Source organism: Acipenser ruthenus, chromosome 15 (genome assembly GCF_902713425.1).
Source record: "Acipenser ruthenus chromosome 15, fAciRut3.2 maternal haplotype, whole genome shotgun sequence".
Classification (NCBI taxonomy): Eukaryota; Metazoa; Chordata; class Actinopteri; order Acipenseriformes; family Acipenseridae; genus Acipenser; species Acipenser ruthenus.
The window spans coordinates 5062893-5085548 of NC_081203.1; the positions used below are offsets into that span (position 1 = coordinate 5062893).

Here is a 22656-nt window from a genome sequence, read left to right on the forward strand (position 1 = left end):
CTGAAAGAACTGATGTCATCTTGCCCTCCCCCACTCATACTTTAAAAATGCTCATTTCTCTGCAAGAGATGAACAGTCTCATGCAGCAAAAGATGCTTCTTTCTCCTCGGCTTTATGTTTGAATGGAAAGTTATTCGTTCAAGGCGTCACATGTGTACAGTATGAGCTGTGTTCTAGATCCTTCATAGGATTCTGTACTGACACTACATACACATTTAGAATGAAATGGCCTGTGGGGAAATACACAGTGTTAAACAGCTTCAATACTGATGAATAAGCACGTGATGTCTATACTGTAGTTATGTCTGCAATGGCATTTCAATAGGGATGTTATTGCAGATTTTCGAATCTTTAGGACATTTGAAGACAATGAGAAAAAAAGACCTGTGTTTGTCCTTGAATTAATTTAGTTTCTTTTACTATTCCTAAATTTAGCAAAATTGAGTTTTATAGTTACGGGTGAATCTATACAGCATGGAGAAGATCAGCCCTTTGGTTGCTTATTTTTTAACAGAACTTGAAGTTTAATTTGTAACGTCCCGATGACAGAATGAACCAGTGGCATGCAGTGTTCCATGAGTGGGAGGAAGTTTGTGTGCTGAAAGCCTGAACTCCAGTAAGGGAATGCAAACAAACTAGTTATTTAACTTTCCTGACAATAGAGGAGTAAATAGCCAGCTATACTATGTAGTAAACAAACACCACCAAGAAATGAACATCATTGTAAAACACATTTTGGGACAGCTATACGGTAAGCCTCCGAAAAACTGTAAATTATGTTATGTTAATGCCATGTATTTTACATGGTGGCTTTTATAAGCTATTAGTTGTGGTATCAAAATTTACATAAGGTCAGATATATCTGTCCTAATGCATATGACCACAACAAAATAGGTTGTCTGGAGCCACAGAGTTACCTCAAAATGCCATGAAAAGTCAGACAGCAAAATATCTCAAATTCAGCTTTCAGTGCTTGGTTTGAATTGCTGGTTGGAAGCTTTTTAAACCACAGACATTAATTGTTCCTTATCCATCTCAAATCCTACAAAATCCAATTTTCTTCCAGTCTTGAAGTCATTCAAGTTTGTTTATAAAAAAAGGAAAAAAGTTATAAGAAAAAAAAAAAGACAGAATAAGAACAACAAGAGAGTATGCGGGAGAGATAATGTAGTAAGGCAACAAATTAGATCATGGAAATATTCCCCATAATCCCTTAATCTATCCGTCAGATATCCTTATAAAATAAGAGGGTAATCAACAGATGAAGTCAAGGATTGTCCTTGTGCCTCGCCTTTGCAGAAGTAGGATTACTACCAGGATTTTAAATCTAGACCACTTCATTAATTTATTCATCTCATGTGTTTAGCGGGATTCTCACTCCCTTAGCAACAACAACCAGTTTACACCTCCTCCTTTCTCTTCGGCAACTCCCATGGCCCACCCGTCGCCCAGGGCAACTATCCATCCCCTCCTTTGTCCAAAGTACCTGTCAGTGTTTCATTCAATTTGGTTTAAGGAACCATAGTGAGGACATTGTTTTGATGTATCTTCAAAAAAAGAATGCTTAAAAAAGAATGCTGTTGAACTTAAAAATTGCTTTGTGAAATAAATAGATGGCATCGTTCAATCAGGGATAGTATTCAGCTGGCTACAGTCACACCACAGACAGTAAAGTTCAAATGACCAGTACAGTAAAAAAAAAGTTTGAATTTTTTTTGTTGACCCACACTATAACGCCACCTTCGCTTACTGCCCGTTTTTGCCCATGGCCCTTACCTGGTGGTATAAAGAGAGTTGACTGTATATATTTTTAAATTACTGATTTTTAAATAAAGTTTATTGTTTATTTTGTGAAAAGACCTGAAATGACAATACAGTGGATATGCTGCAGCAGCTTTGAATTGAATTTCCCTAGTTATTACATACATTACCTACACTTCTTCATTCTTTATCGGGACTGTGTGCTGTGCTCAATCTACTTAATGTTTAAAATACTCCCTCTGCAATAATGCCTGTAATTTTTCCGCCCCATGGGCACTGACTCGGCAGAATCTGGTATATATTTCATGTGTGAGAGAACCATGCTATCTGTGCCAAGGAAGTCTTCACCTGCTTCAAAGTCTGATAACACTCTTCAGGAATGGCACCGTGCCATGCATACCACTAGGCACCCTGTGTGCCACGGAAAAATCAGAACTTCCCTCCTGCAGTCTGTGCCAACATGGGCAGGCCTCCTTGCTCGGACTAACCTCTGTTCAGCAGGGAACTGGGTTCATGGGAAAAACGTAGGGCTATGAACTCTGCCAGCTGTGCCAATTGAACAGCATGTAAAAGGCGCCTTCTATCCTCAGCAGCCAGGGCAGGATGAACAATACTGCACAGAACATCAGCTACTGCTACTCAAAAGGTAAAAGACAGGCGGTTTTAATGCCATTATGCATCACACCTATTAACCTAAAACAGTTTAATTTTTACAAATAGAGAACCACTGCAACATAGCATATTAAAAGCATAGGAAAACCACAGGAAATCGTTACAATCAGTTGCTTTATGTAAGCTAAAAAAACATGGCAAACATTAAGAGTTTCCATTAACTGCAGTAAGTGCAGTAAACAAAACTGTACTGTTTGTAGGGCTGTGTTCAAAGGTTCGAAGGTTCGTTCGCTAGCCAGGAATTCAAAGGTAGTTCTAAGCCTTCGAAGGTTTGTCAGGCGGCATTCACGCACTCGGTTATTTTCTTTCTTTCTCCATTAACAGAAACCGTCAAAGTGTGAATACTATAATGTGTTCCGAACCTTCGAAGGTCAATATGTACCCTTCGTTACAGCCCTAACTGTTTACAATTCAGACACTTCTTGAACACAATCTTGGGAACTCACCGAGTGAAAAGGTAAACCTAAAATTCAGTAAATGCGTACATAAAGTACTTTGCTACCACGGTATTGCCAGTTAATAAACAATACTTGACGTTCTGGATAATGGGATATCTAGGAGTTTAGCAAATGGCTTCAGGTTTAGTACTATTAAACTAAAATGAAGAATACTGTAGATACTTAAACTTGACTTTCTTCTAGCATTACTTCAGTGTTTGACGTTATGGACTATGTATGCAAAAGGAGTACATTTCAAATGATGGATCTCTTAAAGTCACAATTTTCTGACCCGCGATACCTTAAGCCACTAGTCTTGAATTTAGCTCTCTTGACATCAAATGGCTTGTTAAACTAGGGGGATGCTAGAGTGGACAGGAACTGGATGCTGCTGGAAAAAGGCAAAACGTGTCAAGCATCCAGATTAAGTAATAAAATGCTAGAATCGAAGTCCCCTGTTGTTTTAGAAACCAAACTAGCCCATATAGTTGGAACAATGCCATGTCATTTGTTTTCAAGGAACTTAACTTTTTTTTTTTTAAATGATTAGTGACTTGTCCATTTGTAATTCGGTTACAGTATGCAGCAGAGGGCTAATTCACATTTTATTAACAACTGGCAATTACAAAAAGGAGAATATAATTAATCATTTATCTTTAAAGAAAAAAAAAGAATGCAAAGCACTAGCAAGTTTTTTTTGTTTTTTTTTTGCTAATGCATAAAATCAAAGCACTCAGTCAACAAACACAGGCAATCTGCAATTACTGACTTGTCACAAAGAAACAAGGAGAAAACTAGGTCAAGTCACATGATCCAGCATAGACTGCGGGCTGGATTATTATTTTATTTTACAAAACAAATATTGAGTTTTGTTGGGGGCAGGGTCCAGGGCCTTTTTTTTCTTTTTAAACTGTTTTAACATTACTTGTTTTTGTCGTATCATTTTGTAATCCAGATTCTGCATGTATAGGGATTTTACAAGCACTGAGAACTTCACAACGACAGGCCTGCCCAGGTAGGGCCACCCTGATAGGGAGGCAAGGAAGTCTCCGTTTCCACAGGATTAAAAAAAAAGAAAAAATGCAGAACACCATGTCTACAAACACTAGTGGGATCTGATATCTCTCAATCTCTCACAAGACATGAATACCTTCTCCTGTTAACACCAGTGCTTAAGAATCAACCTACATTGAATGCCGGCTTCATGAAAGACAGCTTTTGACAGACCTGCTATAACTAAAATGACGCTCGTACTGCGCTGCAGTAAAAAGTTCTTGCAGTCTTGTCGACCGTTTCTTTACCTAAACGTTATTTATTTTAGGAGTTTCTTTCACGACTGAATATACAAGAACATAAGCCTTCTGTTTATGTTATTTACTACTGAGGTCCAGATATCCTTTATTGTTTACTGCTTAAAGGACAGGCTTCCTAGACGGAGAGCAAGTACATTTAAGAGGAGTGGGAACCTGTAAATCTGGTTTTCATTCATAACCAGCAGAAAGTGCACAGAGAAAGACAGAAAGAAAAAAGAAGGGAGTGAAAAAATATAGCTATGGATGAGAGAGGGGGAAAAGGAAGCGCAACAAGAACAGAAAGGCTGCTTGGACACAGGAGGCCAGTGGATTGAGTAAATAACAGAATCACATCATACAAATACAGCGCCTGCCAGACATTCAGCCCTTCCAGAACATTCATCATGTAAACAGCCCCCCTCTCTCTCGCTCTGTATCCAGAAAAACACATTCCCGCAACTTTAAAGTTTGTGAACAATGTATTAAAACTACTACTACTACGACTACTACACATTGCATTTCAGTTCCTGGTAACATTGGCCGGCAGAGAGAAGATAGAGGTAGTGGGAAGAAAATGGAATGGCAACAGAAATTTTGGAAAACTTGTTCGAAATTTAAACAGGAAGTATAAAAATCTCCTGGGAGTAAAATAAATCCAGTACCCCATCAAATTACCTAGTACAAAAAGAAGGGCAACACTCTTCTGTACAGCAGAAAGTGTGCGGTTTATTTCACACATCATTTATGCATAAATTTCCTCTGTATAATGTTTTTGTGCTCTTTTCTGTTTATTGTACATCACATTCAGGGGTCCTGGTCATGAAATACTAATAGAAATTGAAACTGCAATATTGTGAAGATAGCCACCTCCACAGAAATGCGAACAAAAGAAAAATCATCAAATTGGGAATCCACCGCCTGTCTGCTGGAATACATGAATCAGATCTCACTCACTCCATTACTGTGCTTTAAGGATAGTCAGTTCAGCCAGACATTTCTAGAACGCTTTTTCAACACCCATTTCCGCACCTCGCTCAAACAAACTTGAACTTCAAGACAACCGCCTACAGTAGGTATTAAAAACCTGAGACATTGTAAAACAGGATCTTCCAGTCAAGCGTTCTTAATTTTGTTTGTAAGTAGGTAAGTCAGTACTGTAGATGACACTCATATCTTTAGTAGGTAGAGTCAAGCGTTCTTAATTTTGTTTGTAAGTAGGTAAGTCAGTACTGTAGATGACACTCATATATCTTTAGTAGGTAGATTGACCCACAGTGAGACACTCGAACAAATAGATACAGTATAGTTATAGATACTGACAGACTGAGTATATAAAGTAGAATTCCGGATGATTAATGGTGGAATCCAGATCGCTTTCTATTTACAGTTGGAGAAGACAAAGAATGAAAAGACATACCACAAGGCAGGTAAAAATGCCAGACAGACTTATTGTAAATTTATGATTTGTTGCCTTCTAGGTAAACATAGATCAAATAACACTGTGCTCTGATTAGAATCAAAACTTACTTTCTAGTTTCCTAGGGGCAAAACAAATGTCTGGTACACACAAGTTTACCACTCCAGTGTTTCCCCGTGTGCTGAAAATGTGGGGAAAAATATGAGGCGGACTATAAATATTACAAGATTAATAAACATAATATAAAATACTAAAAGCACACACTTCAAGATTCCTTTACACTGGAACTGCTATTTATACTTGCAGCTTTGAATCAATGGAAATCAAAGCCTTTTTTGGCGATACATCTCCGTAGTAGAACTGTCACAGGCAATTATGATTTCCAGCCTGCCAAATCTTTCCCTCAAACCACAAACATTCAGGCGCCAGACCCGAAGTTATTCATTTATAGACAAGTTCTGTCCTTGCCTTATCAGCCCAACAGGGTGACTGCTGCAGTATACAATTATCTCTTTAAAGCTCATCAATTTCTGGTACATACGCTTTCTTCCAAGTACTGGGACCGCATTGGTTAGAAGCCAGTGTGTAAACTCTTTCCTTCTCATTAGCTCTGTATAAAGACTCGCTCATCATTAAGGACACACTCAGTCCTTTCAATTAGGAGATACTCTAAAAGATCACACTCTGTTAAGGTGGTTTATGATATTCATGGAAATGTCTTAATTTTGTTGAGATGATATTTACATTACCAAAAAAAAGGCCAAAATAACAAGTGTTTATTTTTTAAGGATGAATACGTTTAACATTCCATAATGCATACATTTTTCAAAAAAATTGAACGTGTTCATCCCCATAAATAAAAAAATGGTATACCTTCTCATTTTTTTTATTTGACTTTAATTTTACGTATGAAATGATGCAATGACTGTGGGGAAACCTCCAGAAGAGCCGTTCTCTAAAGAACATTTCCCTCCTGTAAATATTGTAAATATTAGACTATGGTGTTGTATTTATTTGATCAGGTTTATGTGGAAGATTAATACAGAATTCAGTGGCTTCTCATTACTACCTGTATTGCTCTTATCCCTCTTTAGCAAGAACCCAGAGTCAGCTGTGTTCAAGCCCCTGTGGGTTTCTTTTTTTTTACAAACAATAATAATATATATTTTTCCTTATAATATTTACAACAAACATTTATAATTACCATCATGACAAATTCTCTAATACCAATCACAACACTGATGCTGATCACAAGCCAAAATAGAGGATGTATTTATTTTTTTTGTTCTCATTTCAGCGCTGCTTAAAACTGAGGTGAGGAACAGTATCAATTTCTCCATTATCGGCAGGTAAGGAATTTCGCCACAGTGGGGCAATGTCTGAATAATACATCCAGATAAGCAGCAATAGGACACCAAGGATGGGTTGCTTAAAATGAATACATAGATGTTTTACAGCCCTCCCCCTGAAAATACAAGCTGGTTTAATACAGCATTTTGTAGAGAAATGTGGATTTCACCCATTCACCACCTTCATTCTGAGGCCTCCAGACAGCCTCCTGTTAGTGATGCAGCAGCCATCATTTTGTTGATTGCTGTTTGTCAAAATGATTGGGCCAGTATTTTTCCCCTACCAACTCATTTTCCTCATTCACTATGGGTTCGGACTTGTGTGTCTGAACACCCTAAATTGTATATACCAGGGGTGGCCAAACTTCCTGACCCTACGAGCTGCATACCAAAATTTCCATATGGTCGAGAGAGCAAGACGTACACTGCAAGACATGAAATGTTTGTGAGCAAGACATTTCAAATACTAGCTTTGTTGTGCAGTACAGTAGTTGTTAGGCTATCTCGTGGTGGCAGCAAAATACACAAGAACAAGGGATAGAACATTGCAAAGCCTACACAGTTTCTGTGTAATTTTTATTTTTTATTGTACCCGTGTGTTATTTAAAGTTTAATACATTGGTGTTATTGGTGTATACATTGCCATTATTTCTGTTTATACTGTATGTATTACACACTTTAAATAAAATAGATTCAGTTATTATGAAGCAAAATACATTAACTGACCTGATTTAACCAAAAAAAGGGTTCTTTTTGACAAGCTCTTCCCTTGAAGATCTGAATGCTGGATGTAAAAGCAGGACTGCTAGGTGTATTAGATACTTTTGAGAGCTTTATGGATGACAAATGCACTGTATTTATTTTGAAAGGGATTACAGTACCTGCCCATGACGAGATGCAAGATAAGTAAATATAATTAACATTTTAGACCTGCAATATAACATTTACACCTGCATTCTCTAGTCTAGCACCAACACTCCAATTTTATAAAACGATTCATTCATCTGAATAAGGTCATTTGGCACAATAAGGTCATTTGGCACAAGCAATATTACATCAGCTTCTTTATTGAAAGCTGAAAGGAGCATCTGCCTTAAGTCTGATCCAGGAGGATATTTCCGATGAAAATGTGTTGTGATTTGTTGCATAATGATGTTTGAGGTTGCTCGCCTTGTAGAGTCTACAATGTGTAAGCAATCTGTTGCAGATGAGACTCGGGTTTATCACTGTTTTCAGTGAAAGCAAACTCTTTCTCGCAGTCTAGTTTAAAGCTTCAGAATTATGAAATTTACTTTCAGCTGCACATCCGGCTTTCTGTCGGTGATCGAAATACGCACACACCAGCGAGCGCTGTCAAAAAGTCAACAAGTGACAAAATATCCGTGCAGTGAACATGCAGGCTCAAAGAAACAGGAGAGAGAGAATGGGAGAGAAGAAAGAATAATTAACACGAATGAATACAGAGAACAAAAATAATAAACTTGTGTTTATTTTTACTTTCTCTCTATTATTCTTTCTTCAGTTCAATGAACCAGCAAAGTGAGCGTCACCCAGCAGTTTAAAGGGAGCCAGACTTGAACTGCCCAAGAGCCCCATGCAGCTTGCAAGCCGTGGTTTGGCCACCTGTGGTCTATACTGACAGCACTCAAATCTCCAAGACACTCGAAACCAACCAACTTTCTTGCAGCAACTTTGTGACACCAACTATTTAGCTGCAGTCTTTCTCTTATAGTAGCTGCAGTCTACCTCTCCAATCACTGGGAAATATTCAAAGTCACTTAATTTCCACACTACAGCCCAGAGCTCTACCTCTAACCACTGTGCTCTTTCACTGTAAAACCACAACTGAAAATCCATGTATATTTCAATGTGCTTTAACCATTTCCTCCTATTAGCACCTGCTGACACCACAAAGCAGTGAAGCAGCAGCGCACACTAATATATTGCATTACTCTCAGTGCAGATAATCCCACTGTAACGGGGCGAGGAGCCCTGTACGTATTATTTACTTGTTTATTTTTATTACGGGGTTCCCCCCCTCCGCCCCTGTGCAGATTATCGTTTTGTATTTGTTTGTTTTATGATTTATTTGTATTTTTATGACGGTGAGGCGCCGTGTGTTTTTGTATTTATTTAAAAATGTGTAACGGCGAGAGCCATGCGCCATGTCTGTTATTGTTTTGTTTATTTTTAAACGTGTTCTGGCAGAGGCGAGATTGGTGCTCGTCCTCTGCCGGGAATAAATTAAAAACCTTGTGCAGAAGGTGGCCATCTCCCGAGTTGATTAAGTGATTAATTTGTTGCTAATCGGGAGATGGTCACCTGTATATAAACCTGCAGCTCTCTACCCTCAGTGTGGGTGTGTTAGGAGCGAGAGCGGAGAGAGACTTAAAAAATAGTAACACAAGAACAGTGACAGCAATTGCCCAGCCTGACCTGTGTTGTTTTGTTTTATGTTCGTGATTATTTTTGTTTAACATATTTATTTTGCTCTGCGAGCACAGTCTTTTTCTGTTTGAACCTTTTATTTTTATTTTTGTATTTAAATAAACGGCGCAGCCATGTCTTTATTTTGAATCTGCAGTACTGGTGTCCTTCCTGCTTCTGATCTGATGTCACTGGACAGCCACCCTGTCACACCCACAAATGAGACTCCAGACGTCTTTACACAACAGAAAGCAGAATCTATGAATGAGGACAGCCAAGTAACAAGCAAGCCCTCAGTGGGTTCTTTACAGCCCTCCTGTTAAGTGAACTAAACACAGAACTCCATGTACGTTCATGGAGTATTCTGATTATAGAAAATGTACAATGTATGAAAAGAAAGCATGTTTAAATCTTATTAGACGTCTGGATTTGAGAAATGACTTTCCTTAGATCAAGCCCCATATCTGCTTAGCAACGCAGTCTGATTTGGAGCAGTGCTGTCGGCCCTCCATTACGTCGCTGGATTTGAATGACTGCAAGGATAGAGTCTCCTAATTGAAAGGTTGTTCACTTTTTAGAGTTAAATGCAAAAAAGTTATTCAGCGCTAGATTTTTCCACACTTGCTGTATGAAAATGGTTTACCTAGGTGCCTGAGCTAATGACGATGGCCTAAAATCACGTGTTGATAAAGGGGCCAAAACGCTGACTTGAAACAGAGAGAGATGTATAAATGATGCCTGACTGTAGAAATGGCTTTCACGTTAAGATTAATAATTTAAAACTGTACATGTTTTAAATGAATAATACATATGCACTGCAGCAATGGAAACACCCACATTCATAGCAGTTTGAGTTATGGCAAATTTTACGGTCAGATTAATTAGCCATATTTTATACAGCATGTTACAAGCTCAGGTGTATCTAATTAAGCTGTTGATAATGAATGGAATGACTCAAACTGCAATACAATGAAGTTCTCTGTTGTTCAAATGACCCCGCCCCCCCCCCCCCCCCCAATCCACTGGTATATTTGAACATGTTGGCAGTGGACCATGTTAAAAATCAAAGAGGGACCCTAATACATTTCTCCAGATGTTCCTAAAATGTCCCCTGAAATTCTCCAGCTGCAGGATCGGCACCCACTCCCCCATCCTTTCCACACCCAAGGACTGAAGGCAGCCAATACAGTTCCCCATTGTACAGCCTCTGGTTTTTCAAACACATTTAAGGATCCTTCCATAAACACCTCTGGGTTTTGTTAAAGAAGAGAGCAAGAGGGAAATGAGGAGGTTATAACTGAAGGAAAACTGGGTACTGAATTGCTCATGCAAGGCTTCACTTCCTGGCCCCATCCCCCAGTTATATTACACTTTGCCTTAGCTGTTCTACACTCAACTGTGGGATACAAACAGAGAGAGTCGGCCTAATACATAAATGGTTAGCAGCTTATAATTGTTTTTTCTTGAGATTCCTTATTGTACAACATTTTTTTCTCTGTTTGTTGTGATGGTTCTTAACCTGCCGTCTGACCCTCTGGTGTCCAAGGCAACAGCGACTGAAGGAAGCAGGAAGTTAGATAGCGGGTAAAGATCTATCTCTATATGTCATCTTCTATTAACAGCAGGTACAGGAAGTAACCAGGGAAGCAAGATAATATGACACAGGGAGGAAAAGGGACAAATATGCTCACCAGGAACCATTCAAAACATCACAAATATCAAAAGATTCAGCTGCTGTCTATGCTATGTATTGAATTTCATTGCAGAATGCAGAAACACCTGCTTTAGGCCCATAAACTATGAACCACACGCCACATTGAATTCTGAAGCCAGATCAAAGAGACGCACACTGCAAACAAATCACAATGCTATGGGAAGTAGGCAGACAGGTAGGAATGGAGGGGCTTGGTCTATAATTCTAACCAAAAAGAAATTAAACTATAGAAAACAGTTATTCTGTTTCTTTATGGGGTCAATCCAGCTCAAGTGGAGGCGTTACCTCATTTGGGGTGGGTGATGCAAAAATAGCACGTGATGGAGAAATGGTATGGTATGCATTTATACCCTTTTGTCTACACTAAGATTGTGCATTTCAAAAAGGTCAATGCAGTCCGTAGCCTTGTACACGTAACAAAAGCAGATAATGAAACACAATATGTATGATCCTATTTACAAAGAGCAGTGAAACTATTGAGCTCTGTTCAACGGATGTAAACCATAGAGGATCAAAATATCACTACTGTACAGTAAAACAGCATCTCCTTAAAAAATATGGATATAAAACAGCAGCATTTGGATCCTCCAGTTACCATTTAAATCAGATCTCATTATTGTAAATGTGGTTATATTTCCTTACACGCCAAAATGAGCTGCTAGGATGGTCTATGGAGCAGCCTTGTTTGTTACAGCTGGTTGCTCAATCTAAAGGACACAGTTAATTAGGGAAGGAATCAACCCTTTCCTTGTACAACGCAACCTGCAAAGCACACTCCAGGGCGAGGGCTATAGATCAAAAGGGGGCCGACGCTCAATAGCACTTAGGGTTCAGAATGATCAAAGCATCCTCGGTGGTCACTCTGATCTCAACAGACATTTAATGATTTGTTTTCTTTGCTTGTTGTTTACTTGCACACAGCGACAGGAAAGAGCAGTCGGTGTGAAGGCAGGCTGGGACAGAAGCTCTTTCTCTCTCTTACTATCCGTTTCAGACATTTAATATACTAGTTAAAAAAAACCCATAATATTATATATTCAAAGATGTTCTAAGGACTAGGCCCCTTTTTATTCACATCTTTGATTTTTGCTTTCATACATTTCACACAGGCTTATACAAGCTCAAGATTTACATAAAAGACTGTTTAATACCACAGAAACTATTTTCAAATTCATGAAACTGTTGTTAAAGAAGCCAACAAGTAAGAGAAAATAAATATTATATATATATATATATATATATATATATATATATATATATATATATATATATATATATATATATATATATTATGAATATGTAATCTAAACGTGTAATAAAACAAGTTTATGTAATAATATGTAATAAAAACAGTTCTAAACTTTAACACTGGAACCCTGTATTGGGTCTTAGAGAGATAACTACAGTTGAAACTGCAGGATGCTTTATAGGATAGAAAACCTTACTCAAATACAGGTGTGTGTACATCTACACCATTATTTTTTATTTTTTATTTTTCAATATTAGACACTGAACCTATCAGATTAGTTATCTTAGAGAAACCTTTAAGCAAAGTAATTTAGTTTTGAAACAGTTACACTTTTTTTATTATTTTAAATTGAGCTCATCATAACAAATATCAAAAGCTAAATTTAGGTAGGCACCTATTCAAAATCATTTATTTCAATTGCAGCAAACACAACCCTTCCAGCTGTCTGGTCTTTTAACAAAAAGTATGCAGAGGTGGAAATTCCTAACGTATGTGGGAACCTTCATTACTCAAGACAGATCTCAAACAAACCTCATTCAAAGAACTAATTGTATGATTGCATCTGTAATTTCCAATTATTTTATTCTTCGGTGTGATGACAGCACTAGCCTAAACATTTGTCTAGCAGACTTATTTTCTTCCTAGTTTTAACTCAGGACTTGCAGTGCTCCCTTGCTACAATGTTGTCACAATCAAGACTGTTACAGGCCTTAAAATAAGAAGAATATTTGCAAGTCACAAAACCTGCCAACATTTCAGGAACTGTGTGGAGGCTGTGTGGTCCAGTGGTTAAAGAAAAGGGCTTGTAACCAGGAGGTCCCCGGTTCAAATCCCACCTCAGCCACTGACTCATTGTGTGGCCCTGAGCAAGTCACTTAACCTTCTTGTGCTCCATCTTTCAGATGAGACGTAATTGTAAATGACTCTGCAGCTGATGCATAGTTCACACACCCGAGAGAGAGTAAGTCGCCTTGGATAAAGGCGTCTGCAAAATAAACTAATAATAATAACCCAACAGACAGGCGACAAAGGTGAGAGACAAATAATGAGTCCAGCTTTGGTTTTGGTTTTTGTAAATGTTCTTATTACATCTACACCCACAAAACACAACATTATCCTACCTGTCCACCAGGTAAACAAGGTTCAGATCAACACATTTGACTTTTTCCTTCACCTTTCTCAGTGTCGTACAGAGTTAAGAGACGGCTTTGACACTGATGTTAAACTAGTTTTGTGAACATGCCCCACAGTTTCAGAATTATATTTTAAAACACCTGTTAACATGACTTAACCCCTGAAACAATAATATTGTTCTTACTTTAATAACCATAATGTAAACCTATAAGCTAACCCATAGGGACCATTCTAATTACATTCATGTGATAAAACTCTACAGGGTTAAAACCACTACAGATTTAGGCAGGGTGAGAGAGTTACGCTATTACTTCCATTTACTGACAACTTCCCCAAATGTTGATAGAAAATTGCAGTTGGTGGATATTGGTCTTCATTTAAACACCTTGTGCTTTCGTGGTGTACTTTTTTTCTACTGGGAAGACACAGAAACAGCTTAATTCAGGAACTCTTAAGCAGGCATCAGTTAACACGGCTTTTCTCCTTTACAGAAATAACTTATGCAAATATTGTACTCAAGCAAAAAGCAATAAAAACCAGGCCTGCTGAATAGATCTGAGACAGAATTAAGTGCTGGGAAATAAATGTTTCTGCCTTTGTTACTTAAAAAATATTTCACATTTTGCAGAACATAAATCAATACCATACTACCTTATATAGTCCAGTACAAACAGCAATTTGTACAAAGTTTTGGTATTGCATCTTGCAAAAGACCTGGTTTAATAGCACTCATTACTTTTCTTGTTGCATATTTTGCGAAAAGATCATTGTACATGTTTAAGTAGGTACAAAAAATTATTCCAATTACTTATTTGGTTTACATTTTTTAAATTGTTTTACAACCATTAATTTAGTTTAGAGATTATACATTCAGCCTGGGTTTGGCAAACTGACAGGCAGCTGTGATCCCCTGCCACCATATTAAGACACCTGTGCAGCTGTCCTTGCCATTGAAACCTACAAAGAGCAATTCAGAAACTCCAACAGATGTCTATTGTTTGCTTCACTGAGAGTATTAAGCGCCGATATTATTATCAGATGGGTTTCATGACTGGCATACGGGCGGACAATTAAATGATGAGATAATTAGCAGAGATGCACAAAAAGGCTGTGATGATTATTAGAATGCTGATGTTGGAGGTTATATTTTTCTGGAATGAGCTGCGAAATTGTGACAATCATTGATGTCACACCCAGAACAGACAGCGAAGTGTTTGAAAACTCTGTGGAGTCGCTGTCAATCCCATGTGTCAGAGGTAAAAGAAGAGGCATAGGTTTATAGTGCGGTTGGGGTTCAAAGGGGACAGACTGCCGTCAACCTCACAAACTCAAACTGTAAGGGTGACTCATTTTAAACATGCAGCCAACTCCAAATCAGAAAGCCAGCGCCTACAGGTTTTTAACAACACTTAGAACTCAGAAATTTCTTTAACTGCCCATTTCACACCCCCCCCCCCCCCCCCCCGTCTCAATTAATTAGGTTAATAGACATAGGTTTCACTGTAAAATATTTTTTTTTGCTGAAGCAGCACATAATGTTATAACTGGGTGTTTTCAATGTGTAAACAAGTCTCTTTCGACCATATTTTTTAGTGCTTTCGTTTAAACTGTAAAGTTTGTACTGCAGTTAGCATCTTTGATTGGGGATGGGGGAAGAGGTATATATATAACAAACTGAGCTGAGTTGTCTGCAGGACTAGGAGTGCAAACTTCAGGATTTACTTGCTCAGCAGAACATGAAGACCTGGCAGCACTTACTAAAAATCTCTCGCCATTGAGGGGACAGTCTGTTCCAATAAACAGACTGCATGCTCAAAGTTCGACCCTGTGTAAATACTGTTCATTCTGGTGACCCGCTGTTGAAGCCAGTTTGCTTTCCCTGCAATAGGCGGTGTTCTATATACGTTTTACAATTAAAAGACAACATTTCAAAAGCTCCTCAAAAGGCAATTTTTGGGGAAAACACATCGCTGTGACGTTACCTTTTGCTACGGCTAGTGACAAAAGCTGTACAGCAACAGTCATTCCTGTAGTACTTAGTATGCCAGCAGTATCTGGCATTCAGTTTTAAGAGGCTTATCCTAGAAGTAGCACCAATCTACAGAAAGAGCTATATGACCAGCATGTGAACCTTGACCTGCACACTTGCTAATCGCTTTGCCAACAGGTTTTCCCCCCCATGTGTGGTACAATGGGTATAGTTCCGTTTCTTCACAGAAGACCAGGGCCACTTCTGAGAAACATTTCTAATTATGCACATCTGTCCAGAACAGCACAGAGCAGTGACTCACAAGCTTAGATCTCCAAAAGGTGACAGACGTTATGGTAACACACTTTTGTGGCAGCCAGTTCCTCTGAATTTCCACACTTCAGCTTTTAAACACAAATATAAAATCACACTGAAGGATACAATGCGGTTGCCGTGTAACAGAAATGGAATAAAGTGTTTCCTTCTGTTCACTTCTGTGCACTAGATCAGGGTGCCACTGTAACTGATGACTAAATGTAGGAGGCAGTGTTGCAATGGGCTTAGTTAGGGACTGTGAGGTTTAGTTGTTAATGTTCGGTGACTGGGAGGCGGTCTACTGGTAAGTGCTAAGAGCCTAGCCTGGTAGGGGGTTCAGGGACTGAAATCAGTGAAACCTATTAGCCCAGAGCTCAGGGCAGTTAGGCCTACTGGTGAGAGTTCAGGCTGGGGACTCAGCTGAAACTCTGTCACTTTAACTTCTCGGCAATGCCATACAAACAAAACAACACAGAACAGCAGCTGCCATGACAACTGAAAAAGGCTGCTTTAGTAGGAATGTTGGGCAGCTTATTTCTTCTTCACAATTATACATCGAACACACTTCTTCGTCATGTTTCAAACAGAAGTCAAGTTGACAAATCTATAAAAACGCAAGTACAAAAATCTGGCAAAGGCATCTGCATCATATGGAGCATGGTGGATCTGGTACTAATAGGTTAGTAGGAACCATTAGAAACCAGCCTGGGTGCCCTAGTGGAATTTACAAGGTGTTTGTTGGCAGCAATAGTCACAATAAAATAATAAAAAGTGGCGCATCTGGTAAAGGCTCCCGAGTGGCGCATCCGGTAAAGTGCAGGATGCGCCCTATAGCCTGGACGTCGCTGGCTCAAGTCCAGGCTATTCCATTGCCAACCTTGGATGGGAGTTCCCAGGGGGCAGTGTACAATTGGCCGAGTGCCGCCCGGGGGTGGGTGGGGGTGCGCGTGTTTGTCTTCGCCGCTCCCGAGTCAGCGCAGGGGTGGTAGCAGTGAGCCAAACTTAAATAATAATTGGATATTCTAAATTGGGAGAAAATAATAAAAAATAATTGGTGACTACTAAATTTAAAAATAAAAAAATAATAATAAAAAGTGGGGGGGGGGTTAAGGGTACTGTGTTAGGAAAATAAAACTTTGCAGATCACTCTTCCAGAAAATACTGTTTTTACGGCCTTATTTTCTACTGTAAAAGATGACCTTCACACCTGATAGAATTGCCACAATAATATAAGATTCTGAGGCCAAAGGTTGAATGCATGGGGACGGATGTGTATAACACCTACCTGTCTACACTATAAATGAATTCAGCTGCAGACATTTCATTTGTGTATTTTTCTTTTGCACTTAAATATTAGAAATGTAAACTTCTTTCTCCATTATAATTTGGACGTGTTGGACATAGATTTGTCAATATTCATTCACAATGTATATATTAAGCTAAATTGATGATATTACATACCACTATACCCTGTATCCCACCAAACTGCCTTACAAAATTTGGAGAGAAAACACAGGACAGTAGAAGGTGATTATGAAGCCTAGTGAAAGACAGCTTTTTATGATATCTTCTTATACTATGATTATTACATAAGGATTTATATTTCTGTTTACAACAAATATGGGTCTTTTTTGCAATATATCTGTCTAAGCATAAAAAACAAACCATACAAAATCCAATAAAAAAAGTCAGGACTACAATCGTGGGCTTTGGAAGAAAATTACTTTCATAGCACATCATCTCTGATTAAAATATTTGGCTGGACAAGAACAGGAGAAAAGCCAATGCTGTCGCTTTAAGCCATTAACTATCCCAATAACCCTTGCCAATAAAAATGACAGCTGTGGTCGCTCACAAGGAGGCTCAGCATCACTTTTGAAACACAAAACAACAGTGCAATAAACCAAGCTGTCTCCTTTTAATTACCCCCCCCCCCCACACACACACACACACCCCCAAAAAAGAAAGTCACACAATGTGAAAGTATTCATTTCTCAGTCATTAAATTGTCATGAACTTCAAGGGGTCACCCTCATTCTGGACCAGCACTTACCCTGGGAAAATTCCAGAACAAGGGTTCAGGCAAACGCACACTGTGGACACGTACCAGTTAATCCCAGTAGCAATCCTCTAATGCTGATCGTCAACAGGAACCGCAAAAAGCTGCTGCTGTCTGACTGGGCTAGCCATATATAAAGAGTTTGTAAACACATTCGTTTGTGGTTATCTAAGAAAGTTATTAGTAGTACTGTATATCACATATGGAGGCTAACAATTAACCAGCCCATTAACCAGTCATCATTAGCACTGCTAAGAAATTCAAATGAATTTTAATTCCTAGGGGTCTGTTTTAATGATGAAAGCAGCAGTGGTTCTAAACACCGCCACCTTTAAGATCTGTATTAATCCTGTTTCTGTTTTCCCCCAGCGGTGATTTATTGACCCATTAATTAACATAATTCAGGGATGGAAATTATTGCATAGCAGTTTCACCCAGTCCAAGTTTTATTACAAGCCTGATTAGCCCAGTGGTATAGGTAACCAGCTCAGATGTGTCTTATTAAGCTCAAAGTAAAGCCTGGAATGGATCAAATTACTATGCAATGGGAGTCTTATTTCCATCCCTGTAATTGAACATAAAGTGAAGTGTTACGAGATATCAGCGTGTGCTACGAGATTAACGGTGGCGGTATTCCGATCCACCACTGCTCATTAAAATAAATCCCCAGGTCTATGCCATGATTATTGTGTTGTATTCTCGCACTGTTCATTTTTATTGTCCACTTCCCGGGGAGCCCGTACTGTGTTTGATTTGTTTATTGTCACTTGTGGATATTTATATTAAGTATGTATACATAGCCGAGTCTGGATAGTATCTGGAGGCACCGTGGGAGAGACATGATGTGAAATGAAAGAACGGTGTACATAAATAAGCTGGTTACTGATCATTTTGCAGCTCTGACAGGCACTTTTTCTACATTAGCGCTTGACTGGTAAGGGAGGTCCTCACTGCACTGCATACCGAGTTTCCTTCACAGCTCCGGTAAACTGTGTTCTAACTTGGGTTGCTGCTACAGTACTTCCTTTGCTCCACTTAGATACCTGCAGAAGAGCAATTTTATGTTGGCACTCTGTCTAAAGCTACTTAACCACAAAGCCATAGGGATGATTCTAAGGCATCTCAAACAGTTAAGGAGGAAATAAGTAAAACAAAAAGAACAGGGTCTATTACCAATATTCTGGTTTACAAAATAATTTAACGCTTCAGGAATATGCTTGGTTGTATCTAACTATGTGATTCTAACTGCTTTATGGTGATAGCATATTGTAATGGTCTGACAGCCAATAGGTCACTGTACCAGAGCCAGCCATGTTTCAGTTCTGACAGCAAATAACAGCAGATCAATGGAACCCTTCCTTTGATTCACTTTCATCCACCTCCCAAGTGCAATAAAACATGTGCATTCTGGAATCATGTGGTGGGAATGCACAGTTGTCCTTGAAGTACTAAACATACCCTACCATAAAGTATTATACACTACTGTACCTAAATAAAACAAAAGGTAGGACAAACTTAATATTAAGAAAAACTACCAAGTTAAGCAGGAAACCAATTCGTATTTGGAGCTGCAATTTTTTTTCTGTTTTTTTTTTTTTTTTTTTTTTTAAAAAGGTCCAACTTTGAACTAGAGCAAAAGTTTACTCATATTATATATATATGAGCCAGACCGCAGACTGAGGCGCATGTTGGAGACCCAGTGCCGGAATTAGCTACTCTAAGACAAACCTGAAGTGTGCGTTTGACTTATTGCTGTTTGTTTTTGAGCTGAACTGTTTGTGTTTAGTTTCCAGATCAGTGATCATAATAGCCATCTGATTGAATCAATCCCACCACACACCGAAGTGCACTCCGACAGCACGGCCTTACATCATTTGTTTTTTCACCACAACCTGAATGTTTTGTTTGTTTGTTTGCTTGTTGCAAATGAGATATGCAAACGCCAGACCAAATCACAACAAAAGTAGCGATGTTGCCAGTAACCATTGAAACCTCAGAGTATGCGCGCCACCTTTCATTCGTTCGTTCCATTTTTCCCTTTATTTTAGTTTTTTCTTTCACCAATCATATCCCTGTGCTGATTCGTAGTGCATCAAATCAATTTGCCCGTTCTCCGGTTCTAAGGACTGAGCCCCTAAAGTTATCTCCATTTCACCACGGGGTTAAAGTACTATATATCGGGATTAAACACAAATGTGTTTCTATTTAACTACTTAATTTAACAATTTGCGATATTTTTAGGTTGAATTTTTTTTTTATATGCCTATGAAAAATAAAACGTTCTAAAAAAAAAATGTGATTAATAACCTGACGTTAAGGCATTTATGTTCTGAAAGTGCTGGAAATGCATTTAAAGTACCCCCTAGCCTAGTATATCAGGTGTGATGTTACAGTACGGGTAGTGAAATTATTTCGACTTGTTTTATTTTTAAATTCTGCAACCCTTGTCATGAAATACAAATATGTTTGAGTTTATGGTATGCCAATACTACTCCACACCGGTACGATACGGACTGTGCAAAACTACAGTCACAGACATAACGAAAATACTACTACCACTGCTAGAATGTGTGCAATGGCTAGAATTTCTGACGCAGAACATTGTTTGTTTACATTAAAACATCAAATTAAACATGTCTCACATACAGTTAATAGAAAATGGTTTAAAATGAATCACGAGTACAGAAGTGTTACACTTAAAATTCGCTGTTGCTCTCGCTTGACGAAACCTTGACTGCTCGTCCAGTTTATGTTTCTATTAATGTCACTGAAAAGAGAAAACATCTCGTCACCAAACGTGAAAAGAGGCAAGTGTATTTACCCAAAACCTGTAACCACTTACACGTTTTATTTTAATATGTTGTAAATTAGTTTACAGCTGCACGCATGAAGTCTAAAAACAAACAAGTTAAAATAAATAAATAAATACGTCTATAAAAAAAAAACACGTTTGTCCGAGTTTACATAATCTGCAAATGAACACGACAACACATGCGGCGAAAACAACACTAAATGATTTTCACAGAACCGCTGAAGCTACTGCTGTCGAAATGCTAATGCAATCTCAAGTATAAATACAAATTATCCCAAAAAAAGAAACTTACCCAATGACAAGAAAGGTTTGGTTTCCATAACTGGTGGGTTAGCTCATGCCAGCTGATCCAGACGTTTTGATGTTAAAAACGCTGAAAACCAACTGATGTTCGCCTCGGAGTTGAAATTGAGAGATCCAGTGGCTAAATGGATGGTCTAAAACGCCGAGTTGTGGTCTAACAAAATTCACCTAACAATGCAACTAAACTACAGTACAGTACAGTACTTGTATCTGCTTCAGAGTCTCTCTCTTTCTCTCTCTCTCTCTCTCAACTACTCCAACTACAGGAGCTGCAATGCAAAAGGGACCTTCCCAGGGGGGACTCCCACTGCCGCAGGCACCCCTGCAGCGACAAGGGGGAAAAAAAAACACCTTCATTATTAACTCGTCGCACCCAGGCTGCCAGCTTTTCACAGAAAACATAATGCATAAACCACATCTTTGGTAATTTTACTCACAAACAGACGCAATAAATACAATACGAACCATATAGCCTGCTATGTGCACATGTAAAATACTGTGCAGACACCAAAACATGCCATTGTGAAAATACAAGCGTTTAAGACACATATATACAGTATGAATATATTGCGTTAAAAAATATGATTTTTTTTTTTTAGCATCTTGAAACTCTTTGTCTATCTTCCCATTGAACCAGACTGATACCATCTGCTGAGCACAGGGAGCTGTGGGCTGGTCAGCCAACTTCCCAGGCTTGTCCCTTGCTTCTTGGGTCCAGCTTGGTTAAATCCATGCTTAGGTGCGGAGGGTGAAAACAGGTGATGGACCGCTTGACAGTGGGAACAGGGCTTTTCAAATTGATTAAATAAATATATAATAATAAAATAAATAAGCAAGCACATCTATTAGAGCGTGACCCTTATCAGCCTCAGTAAGCTTTTCTGAAATTATATTCTCTGTGCACCATTTACATACCCTATCCAGCTTATTCTACATAATGAGGTGTTGGCAGTCACAATGAATGTGTGAAAGCCACAGGCTAAAACAACAGAAGGGTAACATATGAGTTAGGAAACTTGCTTTTTTATTTGACAGAGATGTGGTGAATTGAAATGACTGGAAAAAGAAAAGTTCAAACAAAATGAGAGCCCAGCTCTTCTAATGTACTAAAGCTGGAAAATCCAAATGCTTTTCAGCTGTTTAACGGTTGCCGTAGGCCAGCACTATGTAATTTAAGACAGGCACAACAACTTTGGCTAAAACGTCTCAATTGCTGGCTCTTTATCCTTCTTAGACCAGGCAACCTAACCCTGTCCTTCACAAGTGATTCACGGCTCCTGACCTCTGACTGCAGTCAACATAAATCTGCGGAACATTTTGGTCAAATCTGCCAAAGGCTCAATACAAGTCATCTGTCTTCATTTTTTTTCACTCTCCACCACATAAATGCTTCTTTATTAACGTGATCCATTTTTAAAGCTTCAGTTTCCTTAAAACAACGCCCAAAATCTCTCTACGTTTCCTAAAGGTTCTTTTATCTGAATAAATAGTTGATAAACAGTTACCTTAGGAAAGGTAGTCTATGATTAGTGCTAGTTAGGGGCAGATACAGTATACGTTTTGTATTATTCTTACAGAGCAGCCTTTTTAAATATGAAACTTTTAAACTACACCTTTAAAGTAGCTGCTGCTTAACAATTGGGAGTCCCCAGAAAGATGTCTTTAAAAACGTGATTGTGTCTTTGTGTCACTTCACATGTTGTGATATGAATGGTTTCTACTTGATTTACCAAAGATAAATCATTC

General features: G+C 38.6%; 1 protein-coding gene across 3 annotated transcripts in view; it reads right to left on the bottom strand.

Annotated features, from left to right (window-relative positions):
- Window positions 1–21249, bottom strand: part of LOC117422170 (retinoic acid receptor RXR-alpha-A) — a 116863-nt gene extending 95614 nt beyond the window's left edge. For all 3 annotated transcript variants that reach the window (XM_058986984.1, XM_034927538.2, XM_034927537.2), the window contains exon 1: window positions 20900–21249. In XM_058986984.1, the coding sequence (XP_058842967.1) occupies window positions 20900–20927 (28 nt within the window). In that variant the 5' untranslated portion in view covers window positions 20928–21249. The remainder of the gene's footprint in view (window positions 1–20899) is intronic.
- Window positions 21250–22656: the final 1407 nt, after the last annotated feature.